This window comes from Chamaea fasciata, unplaced genomic scaffold (genome assembly GCF_029207755.1).
Source record: "Chamaea fasciata isolate MVZ Bird 193981 ecotype frontalis unplaced genomic scaffold, bChaFas1.0.hap1 SCAF_5, whole genome shotgun sequence".
Classification (NCBI taxonomy): Eukaryota; Metazoa; Chordata; class Aves; order Passeriformes; family Sylviidae; genus Chamaea; species Chamaea fasciata.
The window spans coordinates 63,479,240-63,506,534 of record NW_027094090.1 but is presented as its reverse complement, the minus strand read 5'-3'; the positions used below and the strand labels follow the sequence as shown (position 1 = coordinate 63,506,534).

Genomic DNA, 27,295 nt, shown 5'->3' with positions numbered 1-27,295 from the left:
AAGATGATAAAAAAGCTGCTGCTGCTGTGCAATAAGGGAATTTTCGAGTCTTTTTCAAGTTTGAGGTGCAGACCCTTTTTGAAACTCGTCACTACTATTTGGTAGTACTTAAAATATTAAAAAAATACTTATTATAACAATAATTTGATTGCTTAAATATATATTTATGTATACAATGTATTATATTAATATATATTTAACATATTAAAAATATCTTGTTTGGTGAGATTTTAGTAGAATAGCTGTGTTAGGCTATTTTTCCTCTTACTGTGAAAGCTGTTTTCAGCCCTGAAAATAGAAAGGTATAGATGCTCTAGAGTGATCTCTTACGGGCTGAAGAATGCACTCTTGTAGTATTTGGGATAATTTGGGGTTCTCCTCCTACAAGGAATTTGATTAACCTCTCTGTAACTATCTTCTTTCCTTAGTTCTCTTCAGATCTAGGGTTGACTGGGAATACCCTTTGAAAGATTTCCTGTGGTCCTATCTAAGCCAAAAAGAAATAGTTTTTGTCAGAATGTGTCTTTAAGGTGTACTGGATGCATGTACTCTAGCAGTGAGGAAGTGAGGACTATGTAATGTAGGACATTTCAGATGGCTGGTTACTTCGGATTCCTGAGGAAATGATGAAACTGAATTTAGCTGAAGCGTAGTGTCTCTGTGTCCTGCCTGATTATAGCCAAAAAAGGCAACTGGTTACATTCTGGGAGTTGCATAGGCAGGAAGCTGTGTAATGGAGGGTAGAGCACAGCTGTTGCCTTGCCAAACCTGATACGACTCTCAACACAATTGAATATTTTTCTTTTTTTTCTTTTTTCCCTCTTTCCTTCCACTCCTTTTTTTAACCCTTTGATTACGGCCTACAGATGATACTCTGCAGTGTCATGAAATCCTAATATCTTCTTTTGAATTGTTATCTTCTGTATTTGCTATGTACTCTGTCAGGCTTGTTGTTATAGGATGGTCCTGGAGCTCTCCCGACAGCTCAAGTTTTTTTTTATGGCAGCTTCCAGATTGCTGCATCTTATCTCTACAACAAATCTCTTTGTCATGTATCCATTAAAATCTAGTTTTCAGGAATAATACGAAAAGCCAGGGTGGAGTTGCTCCGAGAATCACCATTGTGGTTGAGGTGGAAGTGTCAGTGACCCTGTGGGGGAAGGAAAGATGAGGTCAAGTGTGGAATAGCTGCTTGGCATATCCTGTAAGGTTTAAGACAAAGATTTTAAACTCGAGCTAAAGGAAGTGATTATTTATAGAATGATTTTTCTCTTTGTTTGCTAAAGAATTTTTGATTGTGGATATACAGCTGTCCATACAGTCTCTGGCACAAAGTTACATACCACTTACAGTGATACATTTGTTGAAAGGAATTTCCTTACACGCTTAAAAATGACTGGTGTGGGCATTTACGCCCATCATTATTATGGCTGATGTTTTTCTGGCCTCATTCACTGTTTGCTAATGCTGGGACTCTACATCTATTGTTGCTCTCATGCATGTTTTGGGAATTGAGCTGCTTCTGTCCTGCTTTCAATACTTTTTTGTCTGCAGTGTGTGTAGTCAGACTTCACTTACTTAATTTGCCTGCTGGTTTGTAAATGCTAATTCTGTAGAAAAGTTAACCATATAGCTCCTGATAGCCTTCCAGGACATGAGTGCTCATATTTTCATTTCCTGTTCTTTAGGTGGTAAAGAGCTCTAGTTTCTATTCAAGCTATGAAAAACATATATTGAGGACACTGGTATCTTTGTGAGGAAGAATTCAAGAAGTAATGTTTATGGGATCTTGTAAAGAGGCTGCTGTTACATGGTTAATGAGCCTTGACGCATGCAGTCCTTTTCTGATTGAAAGGACTTTTGAATGGCACTAATAAAATTGCTGCCTTATAAACTGGAAAATCCCTGGCGGTAGTGTTCTGGTTTTGATGAAGCACTAAATCTAGGGTGCCATTTTTCAAGTATGCAGCCTAAGTCTCCCTTTTTTAGGGATGAAACACTCTCCTCTATCTGACCACTGCTTCACAGAATGATGTTAGTAGAAGATATTTGGCTATAAAATTTCCTGATTTATTCTGTTACTATCTTGAAGATATTTTGCTACTGAACATTATCTAGAAAAGAAAAAAGATATAAACTGGTGGGCTGGGTATTACAACTAAGCTGGTGATGGAAAGTATCTAATATCAGTCTTAACTGGGGTCCACAAAATACTGCCATCTTTTAGAAGCAAAGTGTATTTCACATTCTAGGCTGGTATTTGACATTTCTGAGAAGTTGTTGTGGTTTTAGATGTATAGCTTATCAGAATAAGGAGATACAAAGCAAAAGTGTTGATTACACATTTAGGATTTTATTTCTGAGCCAATATCTCTACCAAGTAGAGCAGTGAAGGGTTAATCTTGACCTGAATGTTACTGCCATAGTGTCTGATGCTATGAGGATTGGCACAAGTTGTTTGGTCCTTGCCGCTTTAACGTGCAACCTCTTTTCTGCCAAATAATGGCTTCCAAAGGCTTAACAGTCAATGTTTTGTTGTAGGTTTTGGGGTTTTTTGAAACTGCTTACTAGTTTGGGTTTTTTTCATACTTTTGGCAAGCAAAACCTTGGCCTTGTTTGAAGTCTGACAACTTTAGCAGTGCTTATGAACATGAAATTATAGGAGGGAGAGGCCTGCTTGATGGCCAGGGATTCAGAGTACTTAGCGTGTACCTGTCTGCCTCTAGGAATTTGTGAGGCAATTTGAGGCTTTAAAATTAACCTTTTTCTTTGTTTCCCCTTTCTTCACAGGTCCCCAATTGTAAACCACAATGTCGCAAAGAGACGCAGATAAGTACCTTTATGTGGACAAAAACATCATTAATAACCCCCTGACTCAGGCTGACTGGGCAGCTAAGAAGCTGGTATGGGTTCCCTCAGAGAAGAATGGATTTGAGGCAGCTAGCCTGAAGGAAGAAGTAGGAGATGAAGCCATCGTGGAACTGGCAGAGAATGGGAAGAAGGTGAAAGTAAATAAGGATGACATCCAGAAGATGAACCCCCCCAAATTCTCTAAAGTAGAAGATATGGCAGAGCTGACATGCCTGAATGAGGCTTCTGTGCTTCACAACTTGAAGGAGAGATACTACTCGGGACTGATCTATGTGAGTAATCTTGTCTGTTGGGGTAGGAGTTCCTGATTACACAGTGTGTGAACTTACTGTAATTGCTTTGCTCCTAAATGTGTATGTTAGCCTTTCATTGCCCCTACACACAACTCATTATGTGACTTACCTTCTTCGCTCTACTTAAAATTTTTTCACTAAACTATGCCAATCCCCCTCTGGTTAATTTTGAAGCTTTCAAGGAATGCTGTGGTAAATCTTGCTTTAATGTTTTAATGTCTTTGTTTGCAGGATGTTTTGAATGCCTTTTAACTTTCTCTTAGCAAGACACAAGAGCAGTTGGATAGTGGTAAAAAGGGAGTCTGATCTGAACCGAATCAAATAATAATAATAAAAACAGAGTCCTAATCCACCCATCATCTGAAATGTGTTTTCCATGTCTGGAGCTTCAGTGGGAAAGAATGCTAGTGCCAAGCTTTTTGTGTGGATCTCAGAGCATCTTACTAGAGAAGGAGCATATGTGCCTGTATGTACTTACAGATAGGAAATGTTCCTTTTCTTTCCATCCCCAAATGGACAAGAGCAGAGGTTCCTGCTTCTTATTGCTGTGTAAATAACAGATACCATTTATGGGACCAAGGGTCAGACCCAATGAAGCAGGCAGCAACCACTTCACTGAATACTAAAGGCAATAAATAGGGAAAGGTGGGGAAGGAGACTTTGGAACCTTGACCTGGTTCTTCAGTTCCCTTCTGATTTTCCTCTTCATGTTGCCTATGTTTAGCAAGCAGATATTGGTCATGCTAGCTTCTGCTTTATTAATAGTCCACAGTTATAGAATGAGTTATTAAACTTAGTGGTAATGTAAAATTTGTGTGCGGTGACTGGTTAAAACAGGACTAGGGAGAACACAAGGGAGAAACTCATGACTTACTAGTGCTGTGTCTGCTCTTCTGGAGTGGCATGAAGGCATACAGATAACTCTTGGAGAAATTATTAGAGAATATCTGAAGGATGCAAGGCTGATATAATTTTAGTCTGACTTCCACAGTCTGATGTCAAAATTTGAGAGCTGGTGTGATTGGAGGTTGATGTAGTTTATTATTCTGGCAGTTAACAACTCCTTCTACTATTGGTAAAAATCTATTCTCAGATGGAAAAACCTTGGTATTCAGAAGAAATTGGATATGTAGGATCCCTGTGTAATCTTTTTAGAATAGGAAACACTGCTAGGTTATAGAATAATTGTTGAAAATAATTCTGCAGTGTCTCAAGGTCTGTTGCATGCTGTACAATGGACTGTTTCACATACCATCTGAAGTTTCAGGCATGGTCTATGACTAATAAATTGAGTTTTTCTAATTGGATTGTAAGAAGATTGTAAGATTTTTTTGTAAAAAATCTCCAAAGCCTTCACCCAAGCAAACCCTGCATAGTATTTCTCTGTTACAGAATCTTAGTCTTGCCAAAACTGTGTTCCTCTGCACTTGTGAAATGGACTGATCTCACCTGTCAGCAGTTCTCAGCAAGTCAGGAGATTAATGGGAGGGCTTAAAATACTTTCATTGGAGTGGCTGTTAGTTGATTATTAATCCGCTTGAAGAAAGGGAGTACATGCAATGCATCTCCAGCATAAATGTCTCTGGAAAGATCACAAGCATAGTTTAGTTCTTCTCCTTTCTTTCTTAGTTGGCAGCAGGGCTGTGTGTTTTTATAATTTATTTTCTTTTTTCCTTTTTATTTTTTTAATCTTTATTTTTCTGTCTTTCTGTCTTGTACTATGAAGTGGGAAGTCTTATTGCTGCTGCAGGCAAATTTTGAGTGAGGAGTGCCAAACAATTCAAGAACTAAAAGCTTGACTCCAAATGCCAGTTTGCTGTTTTTCTATGTGTGGATTGGTTATGCACTGAGGTGACTTGCTAATAGATCAGCTTTAATATTAACCCTTTCTATTTGGAATTCTTTATCAAAAGACCATTTTCAGCTTTTGTGAATAATTTTTGCTTACCTGAATGGCTTCGTTTGTATTCTGTGTGGGAAACTCAAAACTCAATCTTATATGTCCAATCATTTTATTTAAGTTAACTGTTACTGGAAAATAAATTTTCTGATGCTGTCAGCTTTGTGCCATGCTGCAGATGGTTCTTTCAACTCCTCAGAGCTAGTTGAGCAGTTAGAAAAATAAAACTAGTTCCAGTTTGGCGTGTGTGTTAGTTGAAATAGTTAGTGAAAGGTAATGCCAGAATTCTATTTTGAGATAGTAATGTCTGAGACAAAGTACAGATTTCCAAGCCAGCTATGCTTATAATAGATGAGCCTTTCAATTGGAACCTTGGGTTCAATTCAGGGATTTATGTATATAAGTCTTTATTTGTACTTCAGTAAGATGAAGATAACTCTTGTCTTCTCTGTGGTAGGGCTGGCAGCTTCTGCTTATTAATACAACTCAACTTGCTTCCTCTATGAAACTGTCAGTGGGCTTGATCAGCAGTTGTGACACGGTGGTCTTATTCAGTTGCTTATCCCAGCCGTGATTAGTTGCCCCTCTTTATTAGGTAAAAATATCCCTTAACAGAGCTGAGGTCATTCTGCTGCATGGAAACTTCCTTTCTGGCAAGCAGAATGCTGGAAGAAGGTGGTAGCTGCTTCTTGCATACTTGCTTCATGGCTTCATCACTCTAAGTGAAATTAATGTGTTCCCTTTTCTAAACTGCTGCTCTCATCCATAGGTTGGCTTTAGACATGCACTCTACTTACTTGAAAGGCAGCCATTCTAATTTGTCAACAGTCACAGCCATGAGGAGTAACACACATACAGCTAAGAAAACTCTGTGTTCCTTGTGGGCTTATGTGCACTGTGAACATGCTGCTCTCGCGTTGGCTCATTTATCTCTTTGTCCTACTGTCTTCCACTGGTGTAGTCAAAGGTCAGGAAAGCATCACCCAGATTTTCAGCTTTTATTCTGTGCTGTGCTAGTGCTGTCAGACTTGATGGAGAACTGAAGCTGAGGCAAAAGGAACTGACATTGTCAGCTTGGTTGCTGTAAACTCCTTAAACTGCTCCTTTCAAGTACTACCTGAAACCTAACCTGACTAGAATGTCTCATGGAAGCTTAGCTTCCTGGAACTTTAGAAGTACTATGCCAAAAGGTTTTTAGCCAACTTTCATCGTTTTCCACTTTGGAAAGACATTTAATATTTTCTGTAAGCCATTCAAATATTCCTCAAATGTTTAAAAAAAATGAAAGGAAAGAAAAAAAAGAGGGAAAAAAAAGAGTAGGTCTGGGAACATATCTTGGCTGTTTATACTGGGATGTGGAAAAGAAACCTTTAGTATCTATGAAAAACTTGCTTCCTGGAGGACATCTGAATGTATATCTGAATCTGCTGCATGTAAGAGTGGATTTCTTACTTAGTGTTAAGACAGCATGTAGAAAGTTTGGCTATAAGACCACAAACTGTGTAGTAGATGCTATTTTCACCCTTCTGATCACTGCAGTCTAATCCTTACCTTTATCTAGCTAAGGAGCTAAATCTGATTAAGTACTCTCTGTGCTCCTTGTGGAGATCTCTTTGCCACTCCAAGAAAGTACTCTTTCTTCATTGAGCAAACAGTAGAAGAGATCTTGGCAACAGAAATAAGAAGTGCCAAATGTACTGTCTTCTGGTAGCACTGCAAGTTGCTGTAGAAAGCTGCTTATCTCCAGATGTTTCAAACAGCTGCTTCTAAAGTTGACAGAGAACTAGGATAGCTCTAAACCCCAGGAGCAGGGCTTGGAATGCTATTCTTAGAATATCTAGGAAATAGCTTAGAAGCCTCTGCTCTTCTTATTCCCTTTGCAAGTAAAAAAAGTTTGTTGGGTTTGGTTTTTTTCTATTCACTCAGATCTCAAAGTTTGGGTTTGTGGATTTGTTTTTTAAAAAGCTTAATATTTTCACTGGAAGTGTTTTGACAGTTGTATTCTGTTAGAACTGTGCAATTTAAGCCAGTGGAAATCAATTGAGAAATTGAAGTTTGCTGTCATAGATAATGAATTAACCATTTCATATGAATTAGAAGTAAATTTTGGTGTATCTTGCTGACCTGTTTAGCAAGGACTACTTGAGAATTGTTTTCTATTTTGACTGGTTCAGAACAGTACTGAACATTCTAAACATACATGCTGAACATACTGTATATATGTTGCTGACCTTACAATTTGAATCTAGTTCTAGTCATATTCACTACATTATAAATCATGAAAGTGTTCAGGCTTGGAGGGTCTTCAGGAGGCCATCTCATCCAGCTTCCCATTCAGAACAGAATAGCACTGCCATAGGCATAGGCCAGCAGTCTTGAAAACCTCTCAGGAGTACATTTGTCTTACTTTTCTTTTAGTAACTATTTCGGTTTGAGGTTTTATTTTGTTTCGTGATCGTTTACTAACTAGATAAATCCATATCAAGCATGAGGCAGAACATAAAATGTATGCATTTAGGAGCTAAGCACCTACATTGTATGATGAAATAGCACTTGACTTTGAATATAGGAACTTTGAAAGGAAGTCAGTCCTAGTGGACAGTTTATTAGCTGGGGAGCAGGCCAGTGATATCAGTGTGACTGATGAGTCAGTTGATGCTCAGTGCACACTTGGAAAAGTTGAGTACTGGTCAAGGTGATAGGGCTTTAGCTATTCCTCAGATTCTAATACTGCTTCGTGGGAAGCATCCCACATGGCATTACTGGACGAAGTACTGAAAAAAGCACTATTTGGTTTGTTTTTCCAAGTAATGTACTGTTAAAATATGCAAGTATACAACATTTTTAATCTGTCTTTATTTGCTGGGGCATTTTCTTTCCAGACCTACTCAGGCCTGTTCTGCGTGGTAATCAATCCTTACAAGAACCTGCCCATATACTCAGAAGAAATAGTGGAGATGTACAAAGGCAAAAAGAGACATGAAATGCCCCCTCATATCTATGCCATCACAGACACAGCCTACAGGAGTATGATGCAAGGTGAGTGCTGACTGAGATAATGACTCTTGTTGAAATCACAAATCAAGGTTGCAGTCAAAACACTGTAGAACAACTCACTGCTATCAAAAGGCGTTATTGTCCTTGCTTACAGACACTACTTGGTACCAGATTTTGTGTTCAGGTGAATAGCTTTCTCTTGCTCTAGTGGTTTGAAGAACATTACAAAAAGTCTGGTGAGAGCTAAATTTGACATAAAGAACAGGCTGGTGTGAATGCATGGGGTTCAGAGACAAGGACAAAAAGAACTGAGGTAGCAAATTTTCTATCTCAGTGATGAGCCTATGGGTTGAGATAGCTGTAGGTGGGCAGGTATCTGTATTGTTTGATAGAGGCTTTTAACAAAAGCCAGCTTAAAATTCAGTTGCACAATCTGGTTGGGGGGAACAAGGTTAATACAACCTATATTTTGAAGTGTGATGGTCAGTGGTAGCTTTGTTGTCAAGACTTCTTTGGTTATATTCTTACTTTGTTACTAAAACTCACTATCTGGAAATATTAAGTACATCTGTTGCCTTTTCATGGGATAGAAGAAAGCAAGTGGATAGACCTATTTTACTCCACATTATAGAACTGAGAATCAGTGAACTGTGGATATTATCTGTTACCTGTTTATTGCTTGAGTATTTCTAAATATGGAGCTCTGAATGCCCTGCACATATCCCTGGTTCTGAGAGGAGGTCATTCACAGAGTTAGTGGTGGGGTGTGTGATGCTTGGAGAGGTTCAGGTGTGGAGGTATTTTGTGCTTCCTGTTTGTACCTGTATTTTATGAGGAGGCATACTTTGTAAGGTTTAAAGGCTGTAACGGACAGATTTGATGTGCCTGTATGAATGTTACTACTCCTTTATTTTTTGATGCCTAGAAATCATTAAGATGTTTGTTCCTCCTAGGTCTTGTCACTAGCCTCACATTTTGGAACAAAGTCCAGATCTAATAAAATCATGCTTTAAAATTCTCATTAGTCTCAGTTTGAGTTCTGCTTTTCACCTGCCCTTGCTACCACTTGCACCTCCAAGCATAGGAGGACCATAATGATATAGGTTCCCAGAGTGGAAAGAGAGAGAATTTCCATCCACTGACCTGGCTTTCAACAAACGTGGTGTGGAGAAAGCTGATAAAGGTTGCTAAAGCGTGGTGCCATGCAGAGCAGAGCACAGGGGTGAGCTCATGTGATAGATCAGTTAATCTATATTTATAAAAGCCTGGGATGGAGAGGGGTGAGCACACAGACATGCTGAAGTGGACTGGTGACAGGGTGTTGGTGGCAATTTGCTGAAGATGTGACAGCCATACTGCTGTTGTGTTACTCTGAAATGAATGCTGTATCCAGAAGATAAAAACCTGTGAACCTGGACCTCCAAAGGATCTTGCTTCCCTTAGAGAAAGACTGGATCTACCATGATGGTCAAGAACAGATGCTCCACCTATATTATACACAGCAGAATGTTGTCCATAAACCTCATTACACTTTTGCTTCTCTTATTACTTCCTTCCCTCCATTGCCCGATCCTTGCTGGCTTAAGCACTAATTTGTATTTTTGTTAAACAAGCTATTGACTTAACTATACCAAAGTTCCCTAGGAAGAAATATTTTCTACAGAGAATCAGAAGCAGTTTCTTTGGCAGTATTGTGAGGAGACTGAAAAAGTCCATTTCCCTTACAGACAATAGTTAAACCACTTGAAAGTGCGTGTGCCTGCATCTTGTCCTTCATCTCTGCCAGATATATCATTATGTGACAGAAGATACCAAAACAGCTGCAATTCTGCATCAGGGGACAGGTGACCTTCCTTGGTCTGATGGTGGTTCAGAGGCAGTGATTAATCTATGTGGGTATTTTCTTTCCTGTTGAAAAGAGATAATGTCTCTGTCAGACCACTGCTTGGATGATGTCTAAAACTTGGAAATCCCAGACCTGACTTGCTTTGTTGTACAAAGCTGAAGAATGGCAGCCCTGCCTCTGTTTTCCAAGCAAGGGAAAGTTGCTATGAGGTTTGCTAGTGTGTTTACCTTTCCCAGAACAATTCTAGCTATGCTGTATTCTCAGCAGTATTGACAGTCTAGAGGCTTACCCCAGCTCTTCTTTGCCCAGTTCAAGATACCTTGTTGCTGACATTTTGTAATGCTTGATGACTTCCCAGTCAGCTTTTGAACTAGCCTGCCTTGATCTGTTTGGAAAGATTTTTCTGTGTGGCTTCACAGGTACCTGTGTGTGCTACAGGACCTCTAGAGATTGTTTTAGGGTTATTTATTGCCTTATTTCCTTGTTTCAGAGGGTAACAATAGCATTCCAATGTCTGCTACTGGGAGTGAGGGTGAGTGAGTAGTAGGTTGTTGCAGTGTCTCTGGTCCTGGCTGGCCTCGAGGGGAATGGAAAGCAGCATTCCTATTCCACTTTCTCGGTTTTGCTCAGTGGTGGGGGAGGTTTGGTGCAGCAGCCAGTGGTATGGCAGGAATGTGTGCAGAGAATAGAAGATGAAAGGGTCGAGTGCTCCACATGAGCCAGAGGCATTTAGGATTAGGCTGCCTTCCCTAGGTTACTCTCAGAGCCCTGAAGACTGGGAATCCTTCATGGCCTGGGGAAGGATAGCAAGCTGACTTGACTCTGACTTCTGTCAGCGCAGGGTGTACTTATCTCTTAAGCTGACAGTGTGGAAAAGCTTTGCGTGTTAATTGATTTGGACTCAGATCTTTTTTGTTGTTGGTTTCAGTCAACTTACAGTATTCGAATAAGCAGAGCTTTCAAAGAGATGGTTCATCAGGAAGGGAGAGGAAGATTAGAGTTTTGTTCCAACCTCTGCTAATCCACAAACTGTTTAACACTTTTCAGGCATCTGTGCTGATGCGCTGTGGGTGAGCTTGGTCTCCCTTTTGAATCTTCTGGTTACTCCATTGACAAAAGTGTCAGGGCACTTAGATATCCCAAGAGATTATATTGCTTTTTGTTAATTTTCACCAGAAGTACTTTCTTGAATAAATAAATGGCGGAGGACATGTTCAGAGTGGGTTGTTTGTTGTTACTGGGTTTTCTTTCCCTCCTTTCTCAGACCCAAGACTGTGACTCTCAGAAAGGAGATGAAAACATTATTTCGTTGTGTGTTACCGGGAGAGACTTCCAGTGCTTCAAGAACAGAACTCTCAAGAAAGTGTAACATTTTGCTTTTAGAGAAAACAACCGTTTGTCTTAATGTTTCTGTTCCCTGGGTAACCTGGATGCCAGAAGCCTCAGATCTGCTTTCAGAAGAATTATTCTTCTGGTGCTAATGACTGAAACACAGTGTCTGTAAGTGGAGTGGTGTCTTGAGCAAACAAATCAGTATTCTAATGCAGCAGGTGTATACTGAAGAGGTACATTATTTACCTCAATTCACAGTCTCCAGAGCCTCAATTTAGAAAAACATATTTTAAAGCTGTTGAACAGCACGTGTTTGTCCATTTGGAACACATGTAGATAATTTTCTGTGTCAGATAGTGATACAAGATAGAAATTACATTGGTATCTGGAGCATGGTATCTGTTTTAATGCCTTGAAAAGTATCTGAAATTTCTGTAATAGGTTAGGTCAGTATGGTTATTCTGGTCTACAAGGCTTAGACTTGTTCAAGATAGGTAGGAGACAGAATAGACAGCACATAGCTAATGAATGTATTCCATCTCTTTTCTTATCTCATTTTCTTTAAATTATTGGAGGGTTCCTAATGCTTCACGTAAGAAAACTCTGAAAATCATTGAGGAATGGTTAAACCCACCTTGACCTTGATGGATTAGCCTGCAAAGGAACCTGTGCAGCCAGAACTGTGCTGTTGTTCACTTGGGAGTTGGGTAGTCTGTGGATTTGGTGTTTAAAAGAAAATGTTCTGAAGCACAGTAATGTCATGTTTTTTTAGTGACCTTGTTACATTAAGGGAGGAAGCAGTGTTATGTGTTGGAAGACAAATCACTTGCTTTGTAGATCCAAACATGCACCTTGGGACCACTTGTGATTTTCACAAAAGACAGTCCTCTAGATCTGCTCCTGTAGAATATAGACCTCCAAATGTTTTGTATGTAATTCTTAAATATTTGCATATTTCCTAAGTTTCCTAGCTAGCAGAACACTTCTGTTTTAACTTGCTTGCTGCCAAGTCATTTCTCAGCTTGCTTCTTAGTATTGGTCTGCTGTGCTGCACTGTATGATGCACTACCCCAAAGTGCATCTTTCTTTTCTATATAATATTCTGTCAGTGCTTCTCAGTTGAGACCTGCTCAGATTATGTAGAGGCACATGTCTCAAATTGCTTGTAAAGGTCAAGTCCTAGTTCCACTAAAACCCAAAAGAATATAGCCTGTGGTTTCACAAGTGTGCTTTCCAGATTTGTCCAAATTTCTCATGCAAAGGGCAACATGAAATTTGGATGCTAGTTACAGAGGGCATTTGTTTTGATGCAAATGGCAAGAAAATGTGTATATTGTTTCTAATTTCCTTAAGAAATATTTTACATGCTTTGAATTACTTGAGATTTCTAAATGCAGCTCTAAAAATCTGTGTCATGAGATGTGGTTTTCATGAGAATAGGGAGCTAAAAAAGAGTCCCGTTGCCCACTTGTTTTTTGGTAGTTACCACACCCTTTTTGCTTCATTCCTGTAAACCGGAGCAGGAGTTCTCTGGCAGTCACTTGTGTAATGGTTCAGCCCCTGCTGTCAGTCTCCCTGTAGTTCACTGTTTTAGTATCATGAGTTGCCTGAGCATTTTGCAGGCTGTATACTAGTTTTTCTTTTCTGTCAGAACTTCATAAACATTTGCATAACCAAAATTACAGCTTACAACTTGTTTTCTGCTATCTCCAGATTCAGTTAAGAGTGCTAGAGAAGGGGAGATGTGGACTCTAGTCCAAAAATGTATTGGGGGAATAAATATTTGCATTTGATCCCGTAGGATATATTTCATTTTGAAAAATGAAACTTACTTTTCTTCTTGTGACCACTTTCAAACCTCAGCTAATGCAGAGCTGAATATTGGCACTGCAGTATTCCTGCCAACTCAAGTGCTTTTTCTCTCTCCTTTTTTTTTTTTTTTTAAACATCTGGAAGTTCTACTGTCGAGAGCTGTCTTGAATATGCTGTTTCTCCTTCATTGATTTCTCTTTTCTCTTTTTGTACTTGATGATAGTTGTTAGCATTTTGAAACTTCTCTGTAATACGTTCTTTAAATGACAGTGTAAAAACAGGTTCTCGGGCTCTGTTCGGGTGTTCCCTGGAGTGTTTTTGATCCCATTCCAGCCAGCATGTAGGTTAAAGCACCACAGTGAACGTACGTGATTAGGTCTGATGCCAGTGGTGGTGTTCCGTGTAGCAGTGTGTCAGGTCCCTGGGGCTCCTCCTGTGTTAAGAGCCCTGGGGAAAGGACATGGGATGTAAAATCATGTTGACGTTGGAAGAGAAGTTTGAGAGGCAGTAAGGAGCTAAAACTACTGCGTGGTTGAAGCACTTAGATGCATTTAGGAGTAATTCTTGCTTTAGGTCAGCTCTGTAGCTTGGCCAGCCAGCCGGGGTTGGGCTGCAGGCATTCAGCGGGTGCTGGGGAGCGCTGCAGTAGCGGGAACGTGGAGGGCTGGGCTGCTCCGGCCGGCCAGACTTTGGTGGTTAGCTGGTGGGTGGTACCACGAGCTATGGTTAAGCTTTTAGCCCTAATGAGTCAGCTATAGGCAAGGGACTGCGAGCCAAGCCTTTGCCTTTCAGCTCCGCTTCCTCTTAGCTGCAGAGGTGATGTCACCATTGTGTGAATGCTATATTACTTCTCCTTTTATGGAGATGAACAGGCTTGAAACGAGAGTCACTCAGCAGAGGAAGTGGGTGATAAAGGCCTGGTAGGATGTTCTGTAACTGAGACATGGAGCTTAAATTGCACATTCTCTTCTAGCCTCCTAGCCTTTTTCTTCTCCCACCCCAAAACATTTAGAAACAAAATTCAAGACTTTGGAACTGTATTAATTTATCAATTATGCCGATATATTTGACCATAGCAGTTCAGCATTCATTCATACTTGTTTTGCAGTAGTATATTTGGTTGAGTACTTTCTATGTACGATGATGTCTCTTTTGTGAAAACAAATTTTGGTTTAATAAATTTTTAATGTATGCTGAAGCAGTCAGCAGTCTGAAATGCAGTCTTTTATTCTTGGACTAAAGAAAGCCAAGAATAAGTTACTTATTATGGGACTTTTTACATAGTAAAATTAATCTGCTGATCTTATTATACCATACGGCTGTATAGTTTAAATTTGAAGGATATTTTACTTCCTGAATTTCTGGATGTTTGGGGCTGCTGTGACTTGTGATCACTTGAATACTATGGTGATGAGAGCTGAAGAAGAGCCTAGATAAAAAGCTTTCTTTGTCAGCTGGTTTGAAATACAGAACTGTTGCTATAATTAACTAATGAGTTGTTATTCTAGATTGTTTTTAATGAGTGACTCTGTTTAGGATTGAAAAGCAGGTGCAGATTTCTTTTAATCAGGCATTTCTTGATTGTGTTATTATAAGCAACTGAGTTTATGGTACCCAGCACATTCTCTTTTGCTGAGTAGGTTGCTTGCACAACTGACAATGAAGTGAAGGCAAGTGCTGACTGAAGTGGTGCAGTACGCCCATGTTGAATGATCCTTTGGAAAAGAAAAAGGGGGGGGTGGGGTGGAGGTGGCCTCTTGCCTGGACAACTGAATTCTGATTTGTGATGGCACAAGTCAGTGTCATATGAAGAATGAATACTGGCATTTGGAACTGTTCTTAATTTGAAGAGTATCTAAGAGTTACGCTTTTTATGTGTTAGCTCTTTGCCCCTTTAGTGGGCTCCAGTTTCCTGTTGCTCAACACATTATTTGAGTTGTCTGTCTATACACAATAAGAAGAATTCCAGCTATCCCAATGACTGCTGCTTTGCAGTCCTGGGAAAGAATTTCCCCCGGATTGCAAACAGGAATGTTGCCTTTTATGGCAGTGTCTGCGTGCTCCCGGAGACTTGCCTGCACTCGCAGGTACGTTCCTGCTGACTTAAAGCAGAGGTGACTAAGGCAGCTGCAGTGGGCCACCAGGAAAGTATGTTGGGGGAGGAAAGCTTCATGCCAAGAGGATTTTGAACACCGTCTGTGACTTTTCCTGCCTGACCACCTTTCAACTCCTTGCTGTGTTAAGGTGGGGAAAAATCTTGTGCTTGCCCCTTTGGGTTTCCTTAGGGTCAATCCAGGATGCTGTGGCTATCTTGCCTTACTGGAACAGGCTGGAAAGAACTTCTCAATCAAGTATGAGAAAACTTGGCATGATTGAGAAGTGTTCAGTGCCAAAGAGTTGCTTGGTATTATTATCTGATGTTGATCATCTCTTTTGCTGTTGGGCAGTCCGTTTATTTGTCTGCTTACTGCTATTCTTTTGCTGGATCGTCTCTAGGATGGAAATGGGAAAGTAGGTGCTATTCAAGTGCCTGCGGCTCCACTGCCTCTTTGAGAAGCCCCAGCTCATAATTCCAAGACCAGAGCTGGTTACCAGCAATAAGGAGCACCTCATTTAGAGTTATCTTTTTAATTCTTTTTTCTTTCTCTCAAGTCTACTTCTTAGAAGACCCTCTGTAGTATGCTGAATGCAAGCATATAACCTTTTCTGGACTAGTGAACTGTTTGTTTTTATTCAAGCTTTTGAAAGTCAGATGTTTTTCAGAAGCACAGTCCTGTCCTTTCACATAGCTGCTTTGTGGTGCGGAATTGTACTCAGGTGTTGTACTACTGAAGAATACATTTCCTTAGGCAATCCATAAATGAGTCATTAGTTATTCCCCTGATCCACCGTCAAAGTGCCCAGTCATGCAGAGGCCTGGCATGTGTCTGCTGAGCCCTTGACCCACTGGGAACCTTAAATGTTTGAGGCCTTTGGAGCTGGCTAACATCTACTTTTGGCCGGGCCCTCAGCAAAGGGATTGTGTATCTCAAAGGCAGTGAATAAATTCAGCATTTGAAAAAATGAATATTTAATCTAAGTAAAGATGCAGTACCTAGTTTTGAAGGCCTAAGAATTTAACAGGCCAAGACTGTTTGAGTGGTGATTTTCTTTTGCTTGCTTTTTTCCAGGCTGGGGCTGATCAGCTCTTTCTGAACAGTATAAGCAGGGTAATGACTGGTAATATTCTGAGTTTTAACAGGAAAGAAGCAGATTATTCTCCTTCTATATTTTGTGGTCATCTGCATACAGTCAGTTTGCAATAAAGACACTTTAGAGCAGGAGTTGCATATATATAGTATGTGAACCTAATGCTTCCATTATTGGCTTCAGAATATTTTAACATGGAATCTCAAACCTGTTAGGTGTGCCAGCTTTTCTTATTCTACAAAAATATGTGCAAAGGCTAGATATATTACTCTCTTTTTAAACTGGGTGTACGGGCGATTTTTCTTCATGAATGTGGCATTCATGATGTTAATACTGAAATGTTAAATGCACTTGCAGCAGCAGTGTTTAGGGGTATAGAAGGAGGTTTCAGGTACTTGAAATCTATCAGACTAGCAAGCCTTCCCTAATTACAGCTCAATCTCTCTATCTTGCACAAAACAACTTGAATGGTGACTTAGCTATGTCATCTAAGTACTGCCTGGTGGGAAGAATACTGGAGTGTGCTTGGTTTCTCTAAGCTATGGGAAAAAGGAATAGATAGAAAGAACTAGTAGCTAAAATGTGGACACAATCACATAAACATACTGTTGGATGTCACCAATTACTGAAAAAAGTTACTGCAGAGATACAGTGAATTGCATACTCTCATGGATGTTTGAGGCTTGCTTTCTCTCTCTTTAGAGAATAGATGATAGTCCAACGTAATGAGTGGAAAAAGCGAAATGGCAATGCCTGAATGAAATCTAACTGCTGCTGTTTTACTGAGCTTCTCAGACTGAATAATCTGGGAGTCCTCTGGTCTTGATTTAAAAACAAACAACTAACATCAAACCAAAAAACCCCCAGCCTAATAGGGATTTTGAGTTTGGTGGCAGAGTGTGTTCTGAGTGACCCAGTGGCTCTTGTGGGCTGTCAGTCAGTGACTTGCCGTGCCCAGCTGTTCCATGTTTCACTGTCCCTGTGATGACTACAAGCTACTGAGGCTGTTCTGGTGTAGGCACAGGCATTCTCCATCTTCCTAGTGCTCCCAGCTCATTCCTGGTGGTGTGAAGGAATAGGATGTAACCTGGGTTTGGGGGTAGGTGGGCACAGGGTGGAGGGCAGGGATGAAAGTGAAACAGGGCAGAATCAGTGGAGTGCGTGCAGGAGCTGTGGGTTGAAGGCATGGTGGAAGGACTGGTCAGGACTGTGCATAATGAAGTGGAATCCTAGGTGAATGCTGACAGGAGGTTAAAGGTGTGGGAGAAGATAGTGGTGAATGGGCTGGGTTAATTAAATTCTTTAACTGGAAAGATATCCACAGCTGGGAGTTGAACACAGGCATTTAGTATGTCTGTTGGTATGTCAACATGGAAAAGAAAAGGTTTCTATTGTTACCAGTTGCTGTGTTAATACAATAGGAGTTGGTGCCACAAACAATCAGCTGTATAGGATGTAGGCTACAGCTCAGTGTTCTAGTTTTTGGGTCCAGTCTATACAAAATTAGTAACAAATATTTTGTCACTGAGCCTCCAGTGTTTGTTTTGGTCCAAAAGCCTCTGTTTGATGTGGATCATAGGCACTTTGGGATTTGTAACAGTTGCTATTCCACTTTCCCCCTACCTCTTCCATTTTCACTGCTCTGCTGATAACTTTTCTGAGTCAATATGGGCCCACTGTAATAGGGGCGGAATAAGTAGATGCACATCACACTGTAGCTGTGTGGTAAAGAAGCATTCAGTAGGAGACTTCCAAAGTGTTTGTAGAAAAATTGTAATACAAATCTTTCTGGATGAAAAAAATGAAATTGCTGTGATGCCATTATACTTCTGCATATGGTAGGAGGTGGGTGCCAGAGGAGGGGTTACTTGGCTGTGTTTCTGAAGATACTTGTCAGTGTTTACTAGTTCCTGATGTCTTTGGTGTTGATTTCATTCTGTCAGAGAAATTTACTTTTAGAGTTCCTAGTCTGACTACTTTTTAAAATTTTTTTCTAGATCGAGAGGATCAGTCCATCCTTTGCACGTGAGTATTTCCAATTGTCAGTTTGTCTGCATGTCGAAGTTCGTGTTTTTTACATTCTTGGTGGAAGAACTCTTAAAATTTTAAGTGCTGGTAGTGTAATTATAGAATCAGGTAATAATGGAGAGTCAAGGAAAGTCCCACTACAATTCCTCCAATATATAATTCCTTCTGCAAAATAATTTTTGAAATAAATGGAAGAATGGTGGCTTTGAAACAGCCCCTGTGCTCAAACTACTAAAGAAATACAGCTCTGTCAATGGAAAAGGCTTGGAGTGATCCTTCAGATTTGATGCAGCTGTTATGTTTAAGTACATGCATACTGATGAGGCTGATAGAGTAACAGATACTCTTGATGCCGCAGTTTGTCTTCTAGACACAGTAAAATTGATTGACCCCTAGCCTTGCTTAAGGAATTGGTATGTTTCTTCGTGCAGTCAGGAGGGCTCCATTTGAAAGATTTACTTCATTACCTTTCACCCCAACCTCTACAGCAGCCTCCAAGCTATTCCTCAGCCACTCAACAGTCTTTGTATCCAAGTGACTAGAAAGCATAGTTCTTTATTGCCTTCCATATTGCAGTCCAGCTGCAGCCGAGCTTTTTTTCCCTTGGTTTTAAGGGAAGTGCTACAGTGGCCAGAATACAGTTAAGGATGTTGGTAGCCCTTTTGGGATTAGAAATATGATAATGTTCCCTTACATCCTGTTTGTGGATAACTTGCAGAATTTTCTTTACAGAGGTGAATCAGGAGCTGGTAAAACAGAGAACACCAAGAAGGTCATTCAGTATCTGGCTCATGTTGCTTCTTCACACAAGTCCAAAAAAGACCAGGTAAGAACTAGGTTTGATGGTGCTTTATTGCTTTGCTGACTTTGGATGCCAAATATATACTGGCTGATGTTGGTAAAAGACATATTGCTCAGTACAAGCGTAGATGTTAACATCTACCAGGGGATTGAGGAGGTCAGAGAACTATGAAACAATAAGTCTGTCAAAAATGGCAAGTCAGGGAACACTGTTCAAAGTCATAACTCCATGGAATTCAGTGGATCTGCATCAAGTGTAAACTCATCCACAACTCCTTGGATTCGTGAGCAAGTGCATGGGCAAGAGCTGCTATAAATGCATCACCTGTTCTGATCTTTTTCACATGGATGGATTGCTTGTAACCAGTGTAGGCAGTTTAAAACTGATCCTTCTGTGGGGAAGTTGTCTCTGTTCTTCTGCACCATTATAGATTAGGGCTGGCTATTACATGTACTGTCTCAAAACTGGAGATACAGTGATAGACCAGTGGATATCAGCTGAGAACTTAGAAATTGTAGGAAAACATTAAAAGGGGGGAAAACAGGCAAGTGTTAGGAACACATGAGAGGAGGGTGGTGATGATGGTGGGAGGACTTTAAAGATGTCTCACTTATATTTTTTTCCCCCTCCCTCTCCCCCGATGGACTATTGCCGAATTCTTCAGTTGTATCCTCGTAGGTGAGCTGCACGTTTACTGCACGTTCTGCACCAGGAATGCGTTTTCTGTCCCATTGTGTGATTTTTTTTGAGCAGCTTTTCACTCCACACCAATATCACTTTCTGCAGCTAAAGCAAATCCATAGACAGTTCACAATTTTTTTTTTTTTTTTTGTGTGATGCACAGTAATCTTTTTGTAAGGATGTTCAGTTGGAGACTGTAGTGATATCAAGAAAATACTTGTGTTCTGTGCTCAATACTAGTTTGCCTTTAAGATTTTTCTTGCAGGATTTTCCCAGATACATACCATTTTGGAAGTATTCCTCCAGGGCAATACGACTGGACAAGGCTTTCCTAGAATCTTAAACATATAATGTGTGTGGTGTTCTTAGTAAGATTAATGTAGTTAAGTGTTTAGCCAGGCTGTTTTAGGACTGTGGGCTTGTTAGCCAGATTGAACACGTTGGAAATGTTCATTAATGAAAGCCAAGTGCCAGGTATGTCCACTGCATCTCTACAGAAGAGTTTTCCCATAGTAGCCTAATGTGTAGGCATGTCTAATGCATGTGGAGTATATAAATAAAAAGGCATTTTTGCATGCAGGCGCACTGTGTGTGCGCATGCACATAGTAGTAACTAACCTCTGGAATTCTACCAAAAAAAAAAAAAGTTCTCTGTGCCAAAATTTCAGACATATGAAGGCTTTTTCCATGGTCTGTCAGTAGCTGTATTTAGAAACATTCTCTTTTTTTCTTTTTTTAAGTGTGGAAAATAGAATCATGGGGTTGAGTTAAGTATTCTTCCACTGCTTGTCTATGAGTAAAATTTGATCTGCCAAAGCAGGACAGGCAGTCTGCTTAGGAGAATAAAACAGTCCTGAGTTGGACTGGTTGGTGATTTGCCCAAGTTTGATATTTAATTTTTCTCCCTAAGTGTTGATTTTTTTCAAAAAGTCCTGCTGCCCATGTTTTTTTGCTAAACTGACCTTACTAGAGGGAATTTAGAGCTGAAGCCTTTGTTAATCAGCAGTGAGTGCTCTCTGCAACACTTCTTTATGGACCAAACTTAGAATCAGAATATAAGAGTTTATGAAGATGAATGTGTTTAATTTTTTGAGGATCTCAGGTATACTGGCCATGGAAGATTTTTGTGTTTAGGCACAGAACTTAACAAAGGATATTATAGAAAGTAGTGGTACTTTCTTTGCCATGAACTTTTGGATGTAAGCTGGTGTTTTTCCAAGTATCGGGGCAAAATCAGTTTTATAAAATATATTCTTTAGTTCATTTGTTCTGGAGGTAGTGGTGCATTCCACCATTCCCAGTGCATTAGTATATTCAGCTAAATAAGCTTCTAGCTGCATGGTGTGACTTCTAAGCACACTAAGGCTCCTTTTGGGGAATGTACTGAATCTAATTATAGACACTTTTTTTTCATTTGTTGAAACTTCTATTTATGGAAGTTGAAATCAGTGTTTTCCCATGTTTAATCTCAGCTTCTCTACTGTCTTCTTATATCATGTAATGATTTTTCAAGATGTGTTTGCAGGTAATTGGAAATTTGTGGGTAATAGTAGCTAACTTTTAAATATTTGTAACTAAACTTTGGTTAGGGATGATCTTTCTTCTTCTCCATCCAGCCGCTGGTGTTGGGATTTACTTATTTGATAATCTCTCAGATGACTGCAGAAAAGAATACAAAAGCAAATCCCTGAAGTGTAGAAAACAAGACAACAAACTCCAACAAACCAAACAACTCAAACACCCTCCCTCATATTTTTTTTTAATTGCATGTTGTTAAAGGTAGATGTGATTTCTGGATACTTTCTGAAGAATAAATAGCTGGGAAAACTTCCATTTTGCTTAGAAAACATTTCAAAAAGTGTATGTGATGCAAAAGAATTCAGAGTACAAGGTAGATGTCTAGGATTTTAGTTGCTTCAAATTGGTGTTGTAATTTCACAGCAGTAGAAAGAGAGCATACTCAAGAGTGTTGGAAACTGCCAGCCACAGGCTAATAGACCCAGTGGCTTTTTCTGCTTCTGTTTTCATGAGGAATAATGCACATACTTCAGATGGCATGCCAAGTGTTAAACAAATTTGTTTCAGGTCAAGGAATGGCAATTACAGGTGCCAGGAAATTGGCACCATCTTAATTATAGGAACCTTAGCATTTTTAGAAAGCTTGTGATGGACAGCTCTGTCCTGTAATGGTTTTGCTTTGCAAAATTACCCATTGTATAAAAATAATGAAGTATCTTCCATCAGTGAAAGGTGACCATCAACATTTAAGGTAAAAAATCCCCAAGAAACTCCACTTAAAAGCTTATAAAAACTTTTAAACATGAGGGAATTGCCTTTTAAACAAAGACAGCATGCAGTGAGGAATGGGTACACTAATTGCAGACACTTAGTCTTATGTGCTGTTACTGTGGCATATTGAGAACTTGGATTTTCCCACTGTTTCATGGTGCTGAGGCAGATCAGGAGAGCTCAGTGATTTGACCAAGTCTTCAGCAATTTCCTTTCCCCAGAGCTTCATGTTGTTGTGAGGCTGAGCTCACAACATTCACTCATTGCATTCTCTATCCACATTGCAACCTTGGTATTTCAAGAGACCTAATCACCTCTAAACTATAATTTACCAACACCTTCTTGAAACTAATGGCACTTTCCTGAGGTACTAAGTAACAGTAGGGTCTATTATATGTGGATTTGCATAAACTTCTGGTCTTTGTGTGGCTAAGTATGGCCTCAGTTTTAATTTTAGCCAAATAATTAAGATAGAAAATAGATTTGATGTCAAAGCCTGATTTCTCTTCCCTCCTTGTTCCATAGTTGGGTTTAAGTGCTGTGTTGCTGTTGTCTCTTGAATAGTAACAAATTGCAGTTAGAAACAGAGGCCTAGGACTTCACTGCAGGATGGGGAAGAGGATTAGTGTGAGGGAAAAGCATTCCAGTGTCAGTCTGTGTGGCAGAACACAAGGGGAAATGTGACTACCACACAGTTTCAAGGACTGAAACCTAGTTTCAAGGTTTTTTTCCTTGCCAGTGCCAGATGCTGGGTTTGTTGCGGGACAGATGATGTCCCAGCTCAGGTTCCCATACCAGGGCTAAGCCCCTTGTTATACACACTTGACAGTGAATGAAGGTGTTTGCAGCAGCTGCCCCTTCTGTGTATTTGCAGTTCGGTCAGGGCTGGGGGTCTTGTTTGGCCTTGCACTTTGCAAGCATGAAGTGAAGTGATCGTGGAAGTAAAAAATAGACTTGTAGTTCATTGTACAGTTTCTGATCTATCTTCCTCTTTTTTTTATTCCTTGTATTTTTAGAGACACTGTGTAAGAACTGATTGGTCTTTGAGAACAAATGGGAACAATTTTCCTTTAGAGGTAGCCTTAAATAGTTTCCCCATAAATCGCAGTTCTCACAAATTAAACTTCATTTCCATCTGTTTTGCGCAGGCAGTCTTGAGTACTTACTGATAACTGCTAAAAAGAGAAACATTAATCTAAACTGTAATTTTGTGTCTCCAGAAGCTTTTTAGTTGATCTTGAAATATAGAGAACTCCATGCTTTTAGTACAGAGGACAAGTAATTTTTCAAAAGAGCTAGGGATACATGTAGAGCCTGCAGGGAAAGGTGTATATGCTGCAATGGTCTGGTGCTGGGCAGAGATAAAAGTTTAGAATTTCTTTTTCTACAATTCCAGCATTTTGTGTTCCTTGAGGGGAGGAGTGTGTGAATATGGCAGCAGAATGCAAGCAATCATGCAGTTTGTGGGATGCCACTAATTCTCTTTTTTGTGTGTTCCTCTTTACAGAGGACATTTTTGCTTGTTTATACTTTGTGAGATGTAGGCTCTTAGAAAAGTGCCAGCTTTTTGTGTTTCGTTTTTATAAAACATTAGACCTTTTCAGACTAACTTCTTAACCTACTAGTAGCAGTATTCAGAGCTATCTTTAAGTAGCAAGATAGGATTTACCTCACTCTTCCAGCCTGTATGGCAGTATACTTCTGGGATGAGGGCCTGGTCTTGGATGGTGGTGTGGTTTTCACTTTGTCCCTGGGAATTCTGCAGGATGTAACAGCCAAGTGACTTTGAAGGGCTTCTTGCTAACAGGAAAACATACTGGGAGGAAGGGAATAAGGCTTATTTATGAATGTTTCCGTTTAACCCAGATAACTAATGAGTCTCCTTTGAAGGTTTAAGGGATCATCTCCTAAGGTTTAATATGGCTTCTCTGCAACAGATGCCAAACTAGTGTGAATTGAAACTGCAGCGCTGGTTTGACCCGAGGTTAATGCAGTGAACTGCTACCTACTTTATTAATTTTGGATTTCCCTCTAGGGAGAACTGGAGAGACAGTTGCTCCAGGCTAATCCCATCCTGGAGGCCTTTGGAAATGCCAAGACAGTAAAGAATGACAACTCTTCAAGATTTGTGAGTATTATTTGGTCATGAGTGTATTCAAAAAGTGCATCAAAAGTGTATTTTACACTTTCCAGAGTGTTCTGCTTTTGGGTGAATTGCTGTCAGGGATAGAGTAACTGAGTGACTTCCTTTAAATTAATCTGGGAAATTAATTTCATTCAGTGAATTATCCAGAACAGATCTTTTAAGTCTCTAGAATGAAGAAACCAGACCCTGTGCCAGGATCATCTGTGCTGATTTCTATTATAATCATTACAGTCAGTTTTATCCTAGAGAGCAAATACTCGTCTTTATTTTGCTTGTTCTTGAGAGCAGTAGACAAAATCTGAGAGGCAGGTGGGGTAGCTGGAGCAGAATGAAAATGGTTGAAGCTAACGCTGAAAGAGGTAGAAGTGTCAAGGTAGTGCAACGTGACATTGAAGGGACTCTGATTGTGGGAAATCTAGGTTGAAACATAGTGAGTGTGAGTTGTAGGCTGTCACAGTGACAGAAGTGTCTGGAAGTGCTTGGTGTCTTTTGTTCAATTGCTGTTGTGATCAGCAGGCATTGCCTATTGGCTGACCTTATGCTTTGCCTAAAACCTGCCTGACCTGTTTGGAGTTTCCTTTCCTGGATTAAAAAGAGAAGGTTTACCTCTGTTGTTTACTGTTCTTACCAAACACAAAGAATACTAATTTTCATGCTATTGTCTTCCTCTTAGGGCAAATTTATCAGAATCAACTTTGATGTCAACGGCTACATTGTTGGAGCCAATATCGAGACTTGTATCCTTTCTGTAACCCCTTAAAAGGTTCAAGGCTCTAGAGGTGTCAGGAATGCTACCTAGCAGTCTCGTCACAATTGACTTAGGTTGAGAAAGCAGTTGGAAGCACTCTAAATTTCTGCTATCAAGATCACTGTTGTAGTCTCCCATTTCCTCAATAGTATTTTGTGACATTTGTGATCATAGTGCAGATCTTTTCTGAATGAATGAATGAATTCTAATCTTAAGAGATGAAATGCAAGCATAAACTGCAGCAGTATGAGTGGGTGTGGAATTTCATAAGTCATTCTTGCTTCTGTCCAAGAAAAGTGGGGATTGATGGCCACTGGTTTTGTGTTCTTACTGGTTAAGTCTCTCTTACCATAGTCATCATCCAGAGGCTGGCAGAATTGAGACCAGAAGCTCAACGTGTTGTTGACTGATACTGATTGCTAAGTCAATACCCCTGTCAATTGATATGAGGAGAACATCAGGTAGTTTTCTCCTACCACAGAATAGGAAGGGATTTGTCTGTCCTGTCATGTGCCTTGACTCTCTGAAGATCTGCTGGAGAAGTCACGTGCAATTCGCCAGGCCAAAGAGGAGAGAACCTTCCACATCTTTTACTACCTGCTCTCTGGGGCGGGGGAGCATTTGAAGAGTAAGTATGATTGTGTTGTGAGGAGGCAATCCCATTACTACAACAGAGGGCTCAGAATACCTGTAGACAAGGACCTGTTCCTTCTTCTCTGCCTTTTGGATATGGTCAGCTCTCCTCCACTTCTTTCATGCACTCATACATCCATCTGCCCTCCCCCTGCACTTCTCAGTTCCTGAAAACTTGCTTCTCTGGTTCCTTCCTGCACTTGCCTCCCTGCCAGCAATGACTCTACGCCCTTCCTTATCTAAATCACTGTCCCATGTTTAGTCTAGTCTTGCATGATGTAAACCATTCTGGTGCAGGAATGGTCCTGCTGTGATGCACTCAGCATGTAACCGAGTGGAGCAAATCTGCAAGCCTCTAAGCAGCTCTAGCAGTCTGGAATCCCAGTACAATTTGTTTTAATACCTCAGCCTGGTAATCTGGGTCTGTGTTTTGCAAGAGCTGCAAATGGATCTGCAGGAATGACACAAGGAGAGGACTTTCTCATAGCTGCTACTGTTTCAAGAGTTAATATATTAATTTTGGCTTGAAACAAGTGAGGTATCTGAAATTAAAGGCAAATTTACTTTCAAGTTAATCCCTGCTTTTTACAGATTTAGGACCTAATGATGAATGGCGCTGCTTTGGTGGAATAGTCCAGAGGAAGGAGTAGGAAGAAGTAACACAGAAAAACTCTATGTTTATCTAAAATACATTAAGTGTTCAGCCTGAAGTAAAACTGGGTTTAATCCTAGGTTCATCCAGGAGCTGATAGTGTATGCTAGTCAGAAATTTGATCTTGGTGGTAGCTTGTTGTCTGTTAAAAAAAAAATCCATAGCAACTTCTTTCTCAATTCTTTCCTAAGATGATCTACTGCTGGAGCCTTACAACAAATATCGCTTCCTTTCCAATGGGCATGTTACAATCCCCGGTCAGCAAGACAAAGACATGTTTCAGGAGACCATGGAGGCGATGAAGATCATGGGCATCCCAGATGAAGAGCAGATAGGTATGAATATGCAAGGAATAAAAGAGGGAATAGGCCATGTCTCAAGCTTTTTTGTTCTGATGTTCTTTTGGTCTGGTTTGATTTGTCAGCTTTTTGTTTAGGGATTTTGTTGGTTTTGTTTTGCTTGTGTCCATTCCTGCTCCCCCTGCCCCGAGTAAACAGTGTGCAAGTAACAAAATTTAGTGGCTTTGGAGTGACCCACCTCAGGATCTACCAGCAGTTTCAGGTTATAGAGTTAACTTTAGAACAAGCAGCTAATAAAAACATGCTTCTGTTTGCTGTTTTTGTTCCCAGTCTGAGGCTTGTATACCCAGTTTATGAAAAACAAATCCAAGATACAAGAATCCTCTCATTCTTTTATGCAGTACATGGCTTCTGTGCTCCCCCTGTCCCTTAGCAGTGGCTCTAAAGTGTCTGATCCAACCACTGCTGGATTAGTCTGTTGAAAATGGGCTGGTCATAGTGCCTTTCTTTCCAGCTTAACACTGAACTGCTGATCAGAAATTAATATTGTCTGATTCTGGGAGCACAGTAGCATGACAGTGAAAATAGAATTGCACGTAGCCAGCGCAAAGTGCAGTGATATGTATTCACCAGAGCTCTGTACTCTCATTTGTGATCTGCCTCACTGACTGGGAATCAGTGTTCTGCGAAGTCTCACTTTTGAAATGTATATGGGCTTCTAAAGCTAGGACTGTTACTCTCTACACTGAAGCGAGCAAGTATCCTTTGTGGTTTGAG

General features: G+C 40.1%; 1 protein-coding gene across 1 annotated transcript in view; it reads left to right on the top strand.

Annotated features, from left to right (window-relative positions):
- The window catches only part of MYH9 (myosin heavy chain 9), a 70,166-nt gene that overhangs the window by 12,896 nt on the left and 29,975 nt on the right, over window positions 1-27,295 (top strand). Inside the window, exons 2-9 of the mRNA XM_066184027.1 lie at window positions 2,791-3,143; window positions 7,947-8,103; window positions 18,238-18,265; window positions 19,001-19,094; window positions 24,076-24,168; window positions 24,860-24,923; window positions 25,464-25,562; window positions 26,411-26,554. Coding sequence (XP_066040124.1) covers window positions 2,811-3,143; window positions 7,947-8,103; window positions 18,238-18,265; window positions 19,001-19,094; window positions 24,076-24,168; window positions 24,860-24,923; window positions 25,464-25,562; window positions 26,411-26,554 — 1,012 coding nt within the window. The 5' untranslated portion in view covers window positions 2,791-2,810. The remainder of the gene's footprint in view (window positions 1-2,790; window positions 3,144-7,946; window positions 8,104-18,237; window positions 18,266-19,000; window positions 19,095-24,075; window positions 24,169-24,859; window positions 24,924-25,463; window positions 25,563-26,410; window positions 26,555-27,295) is intronic.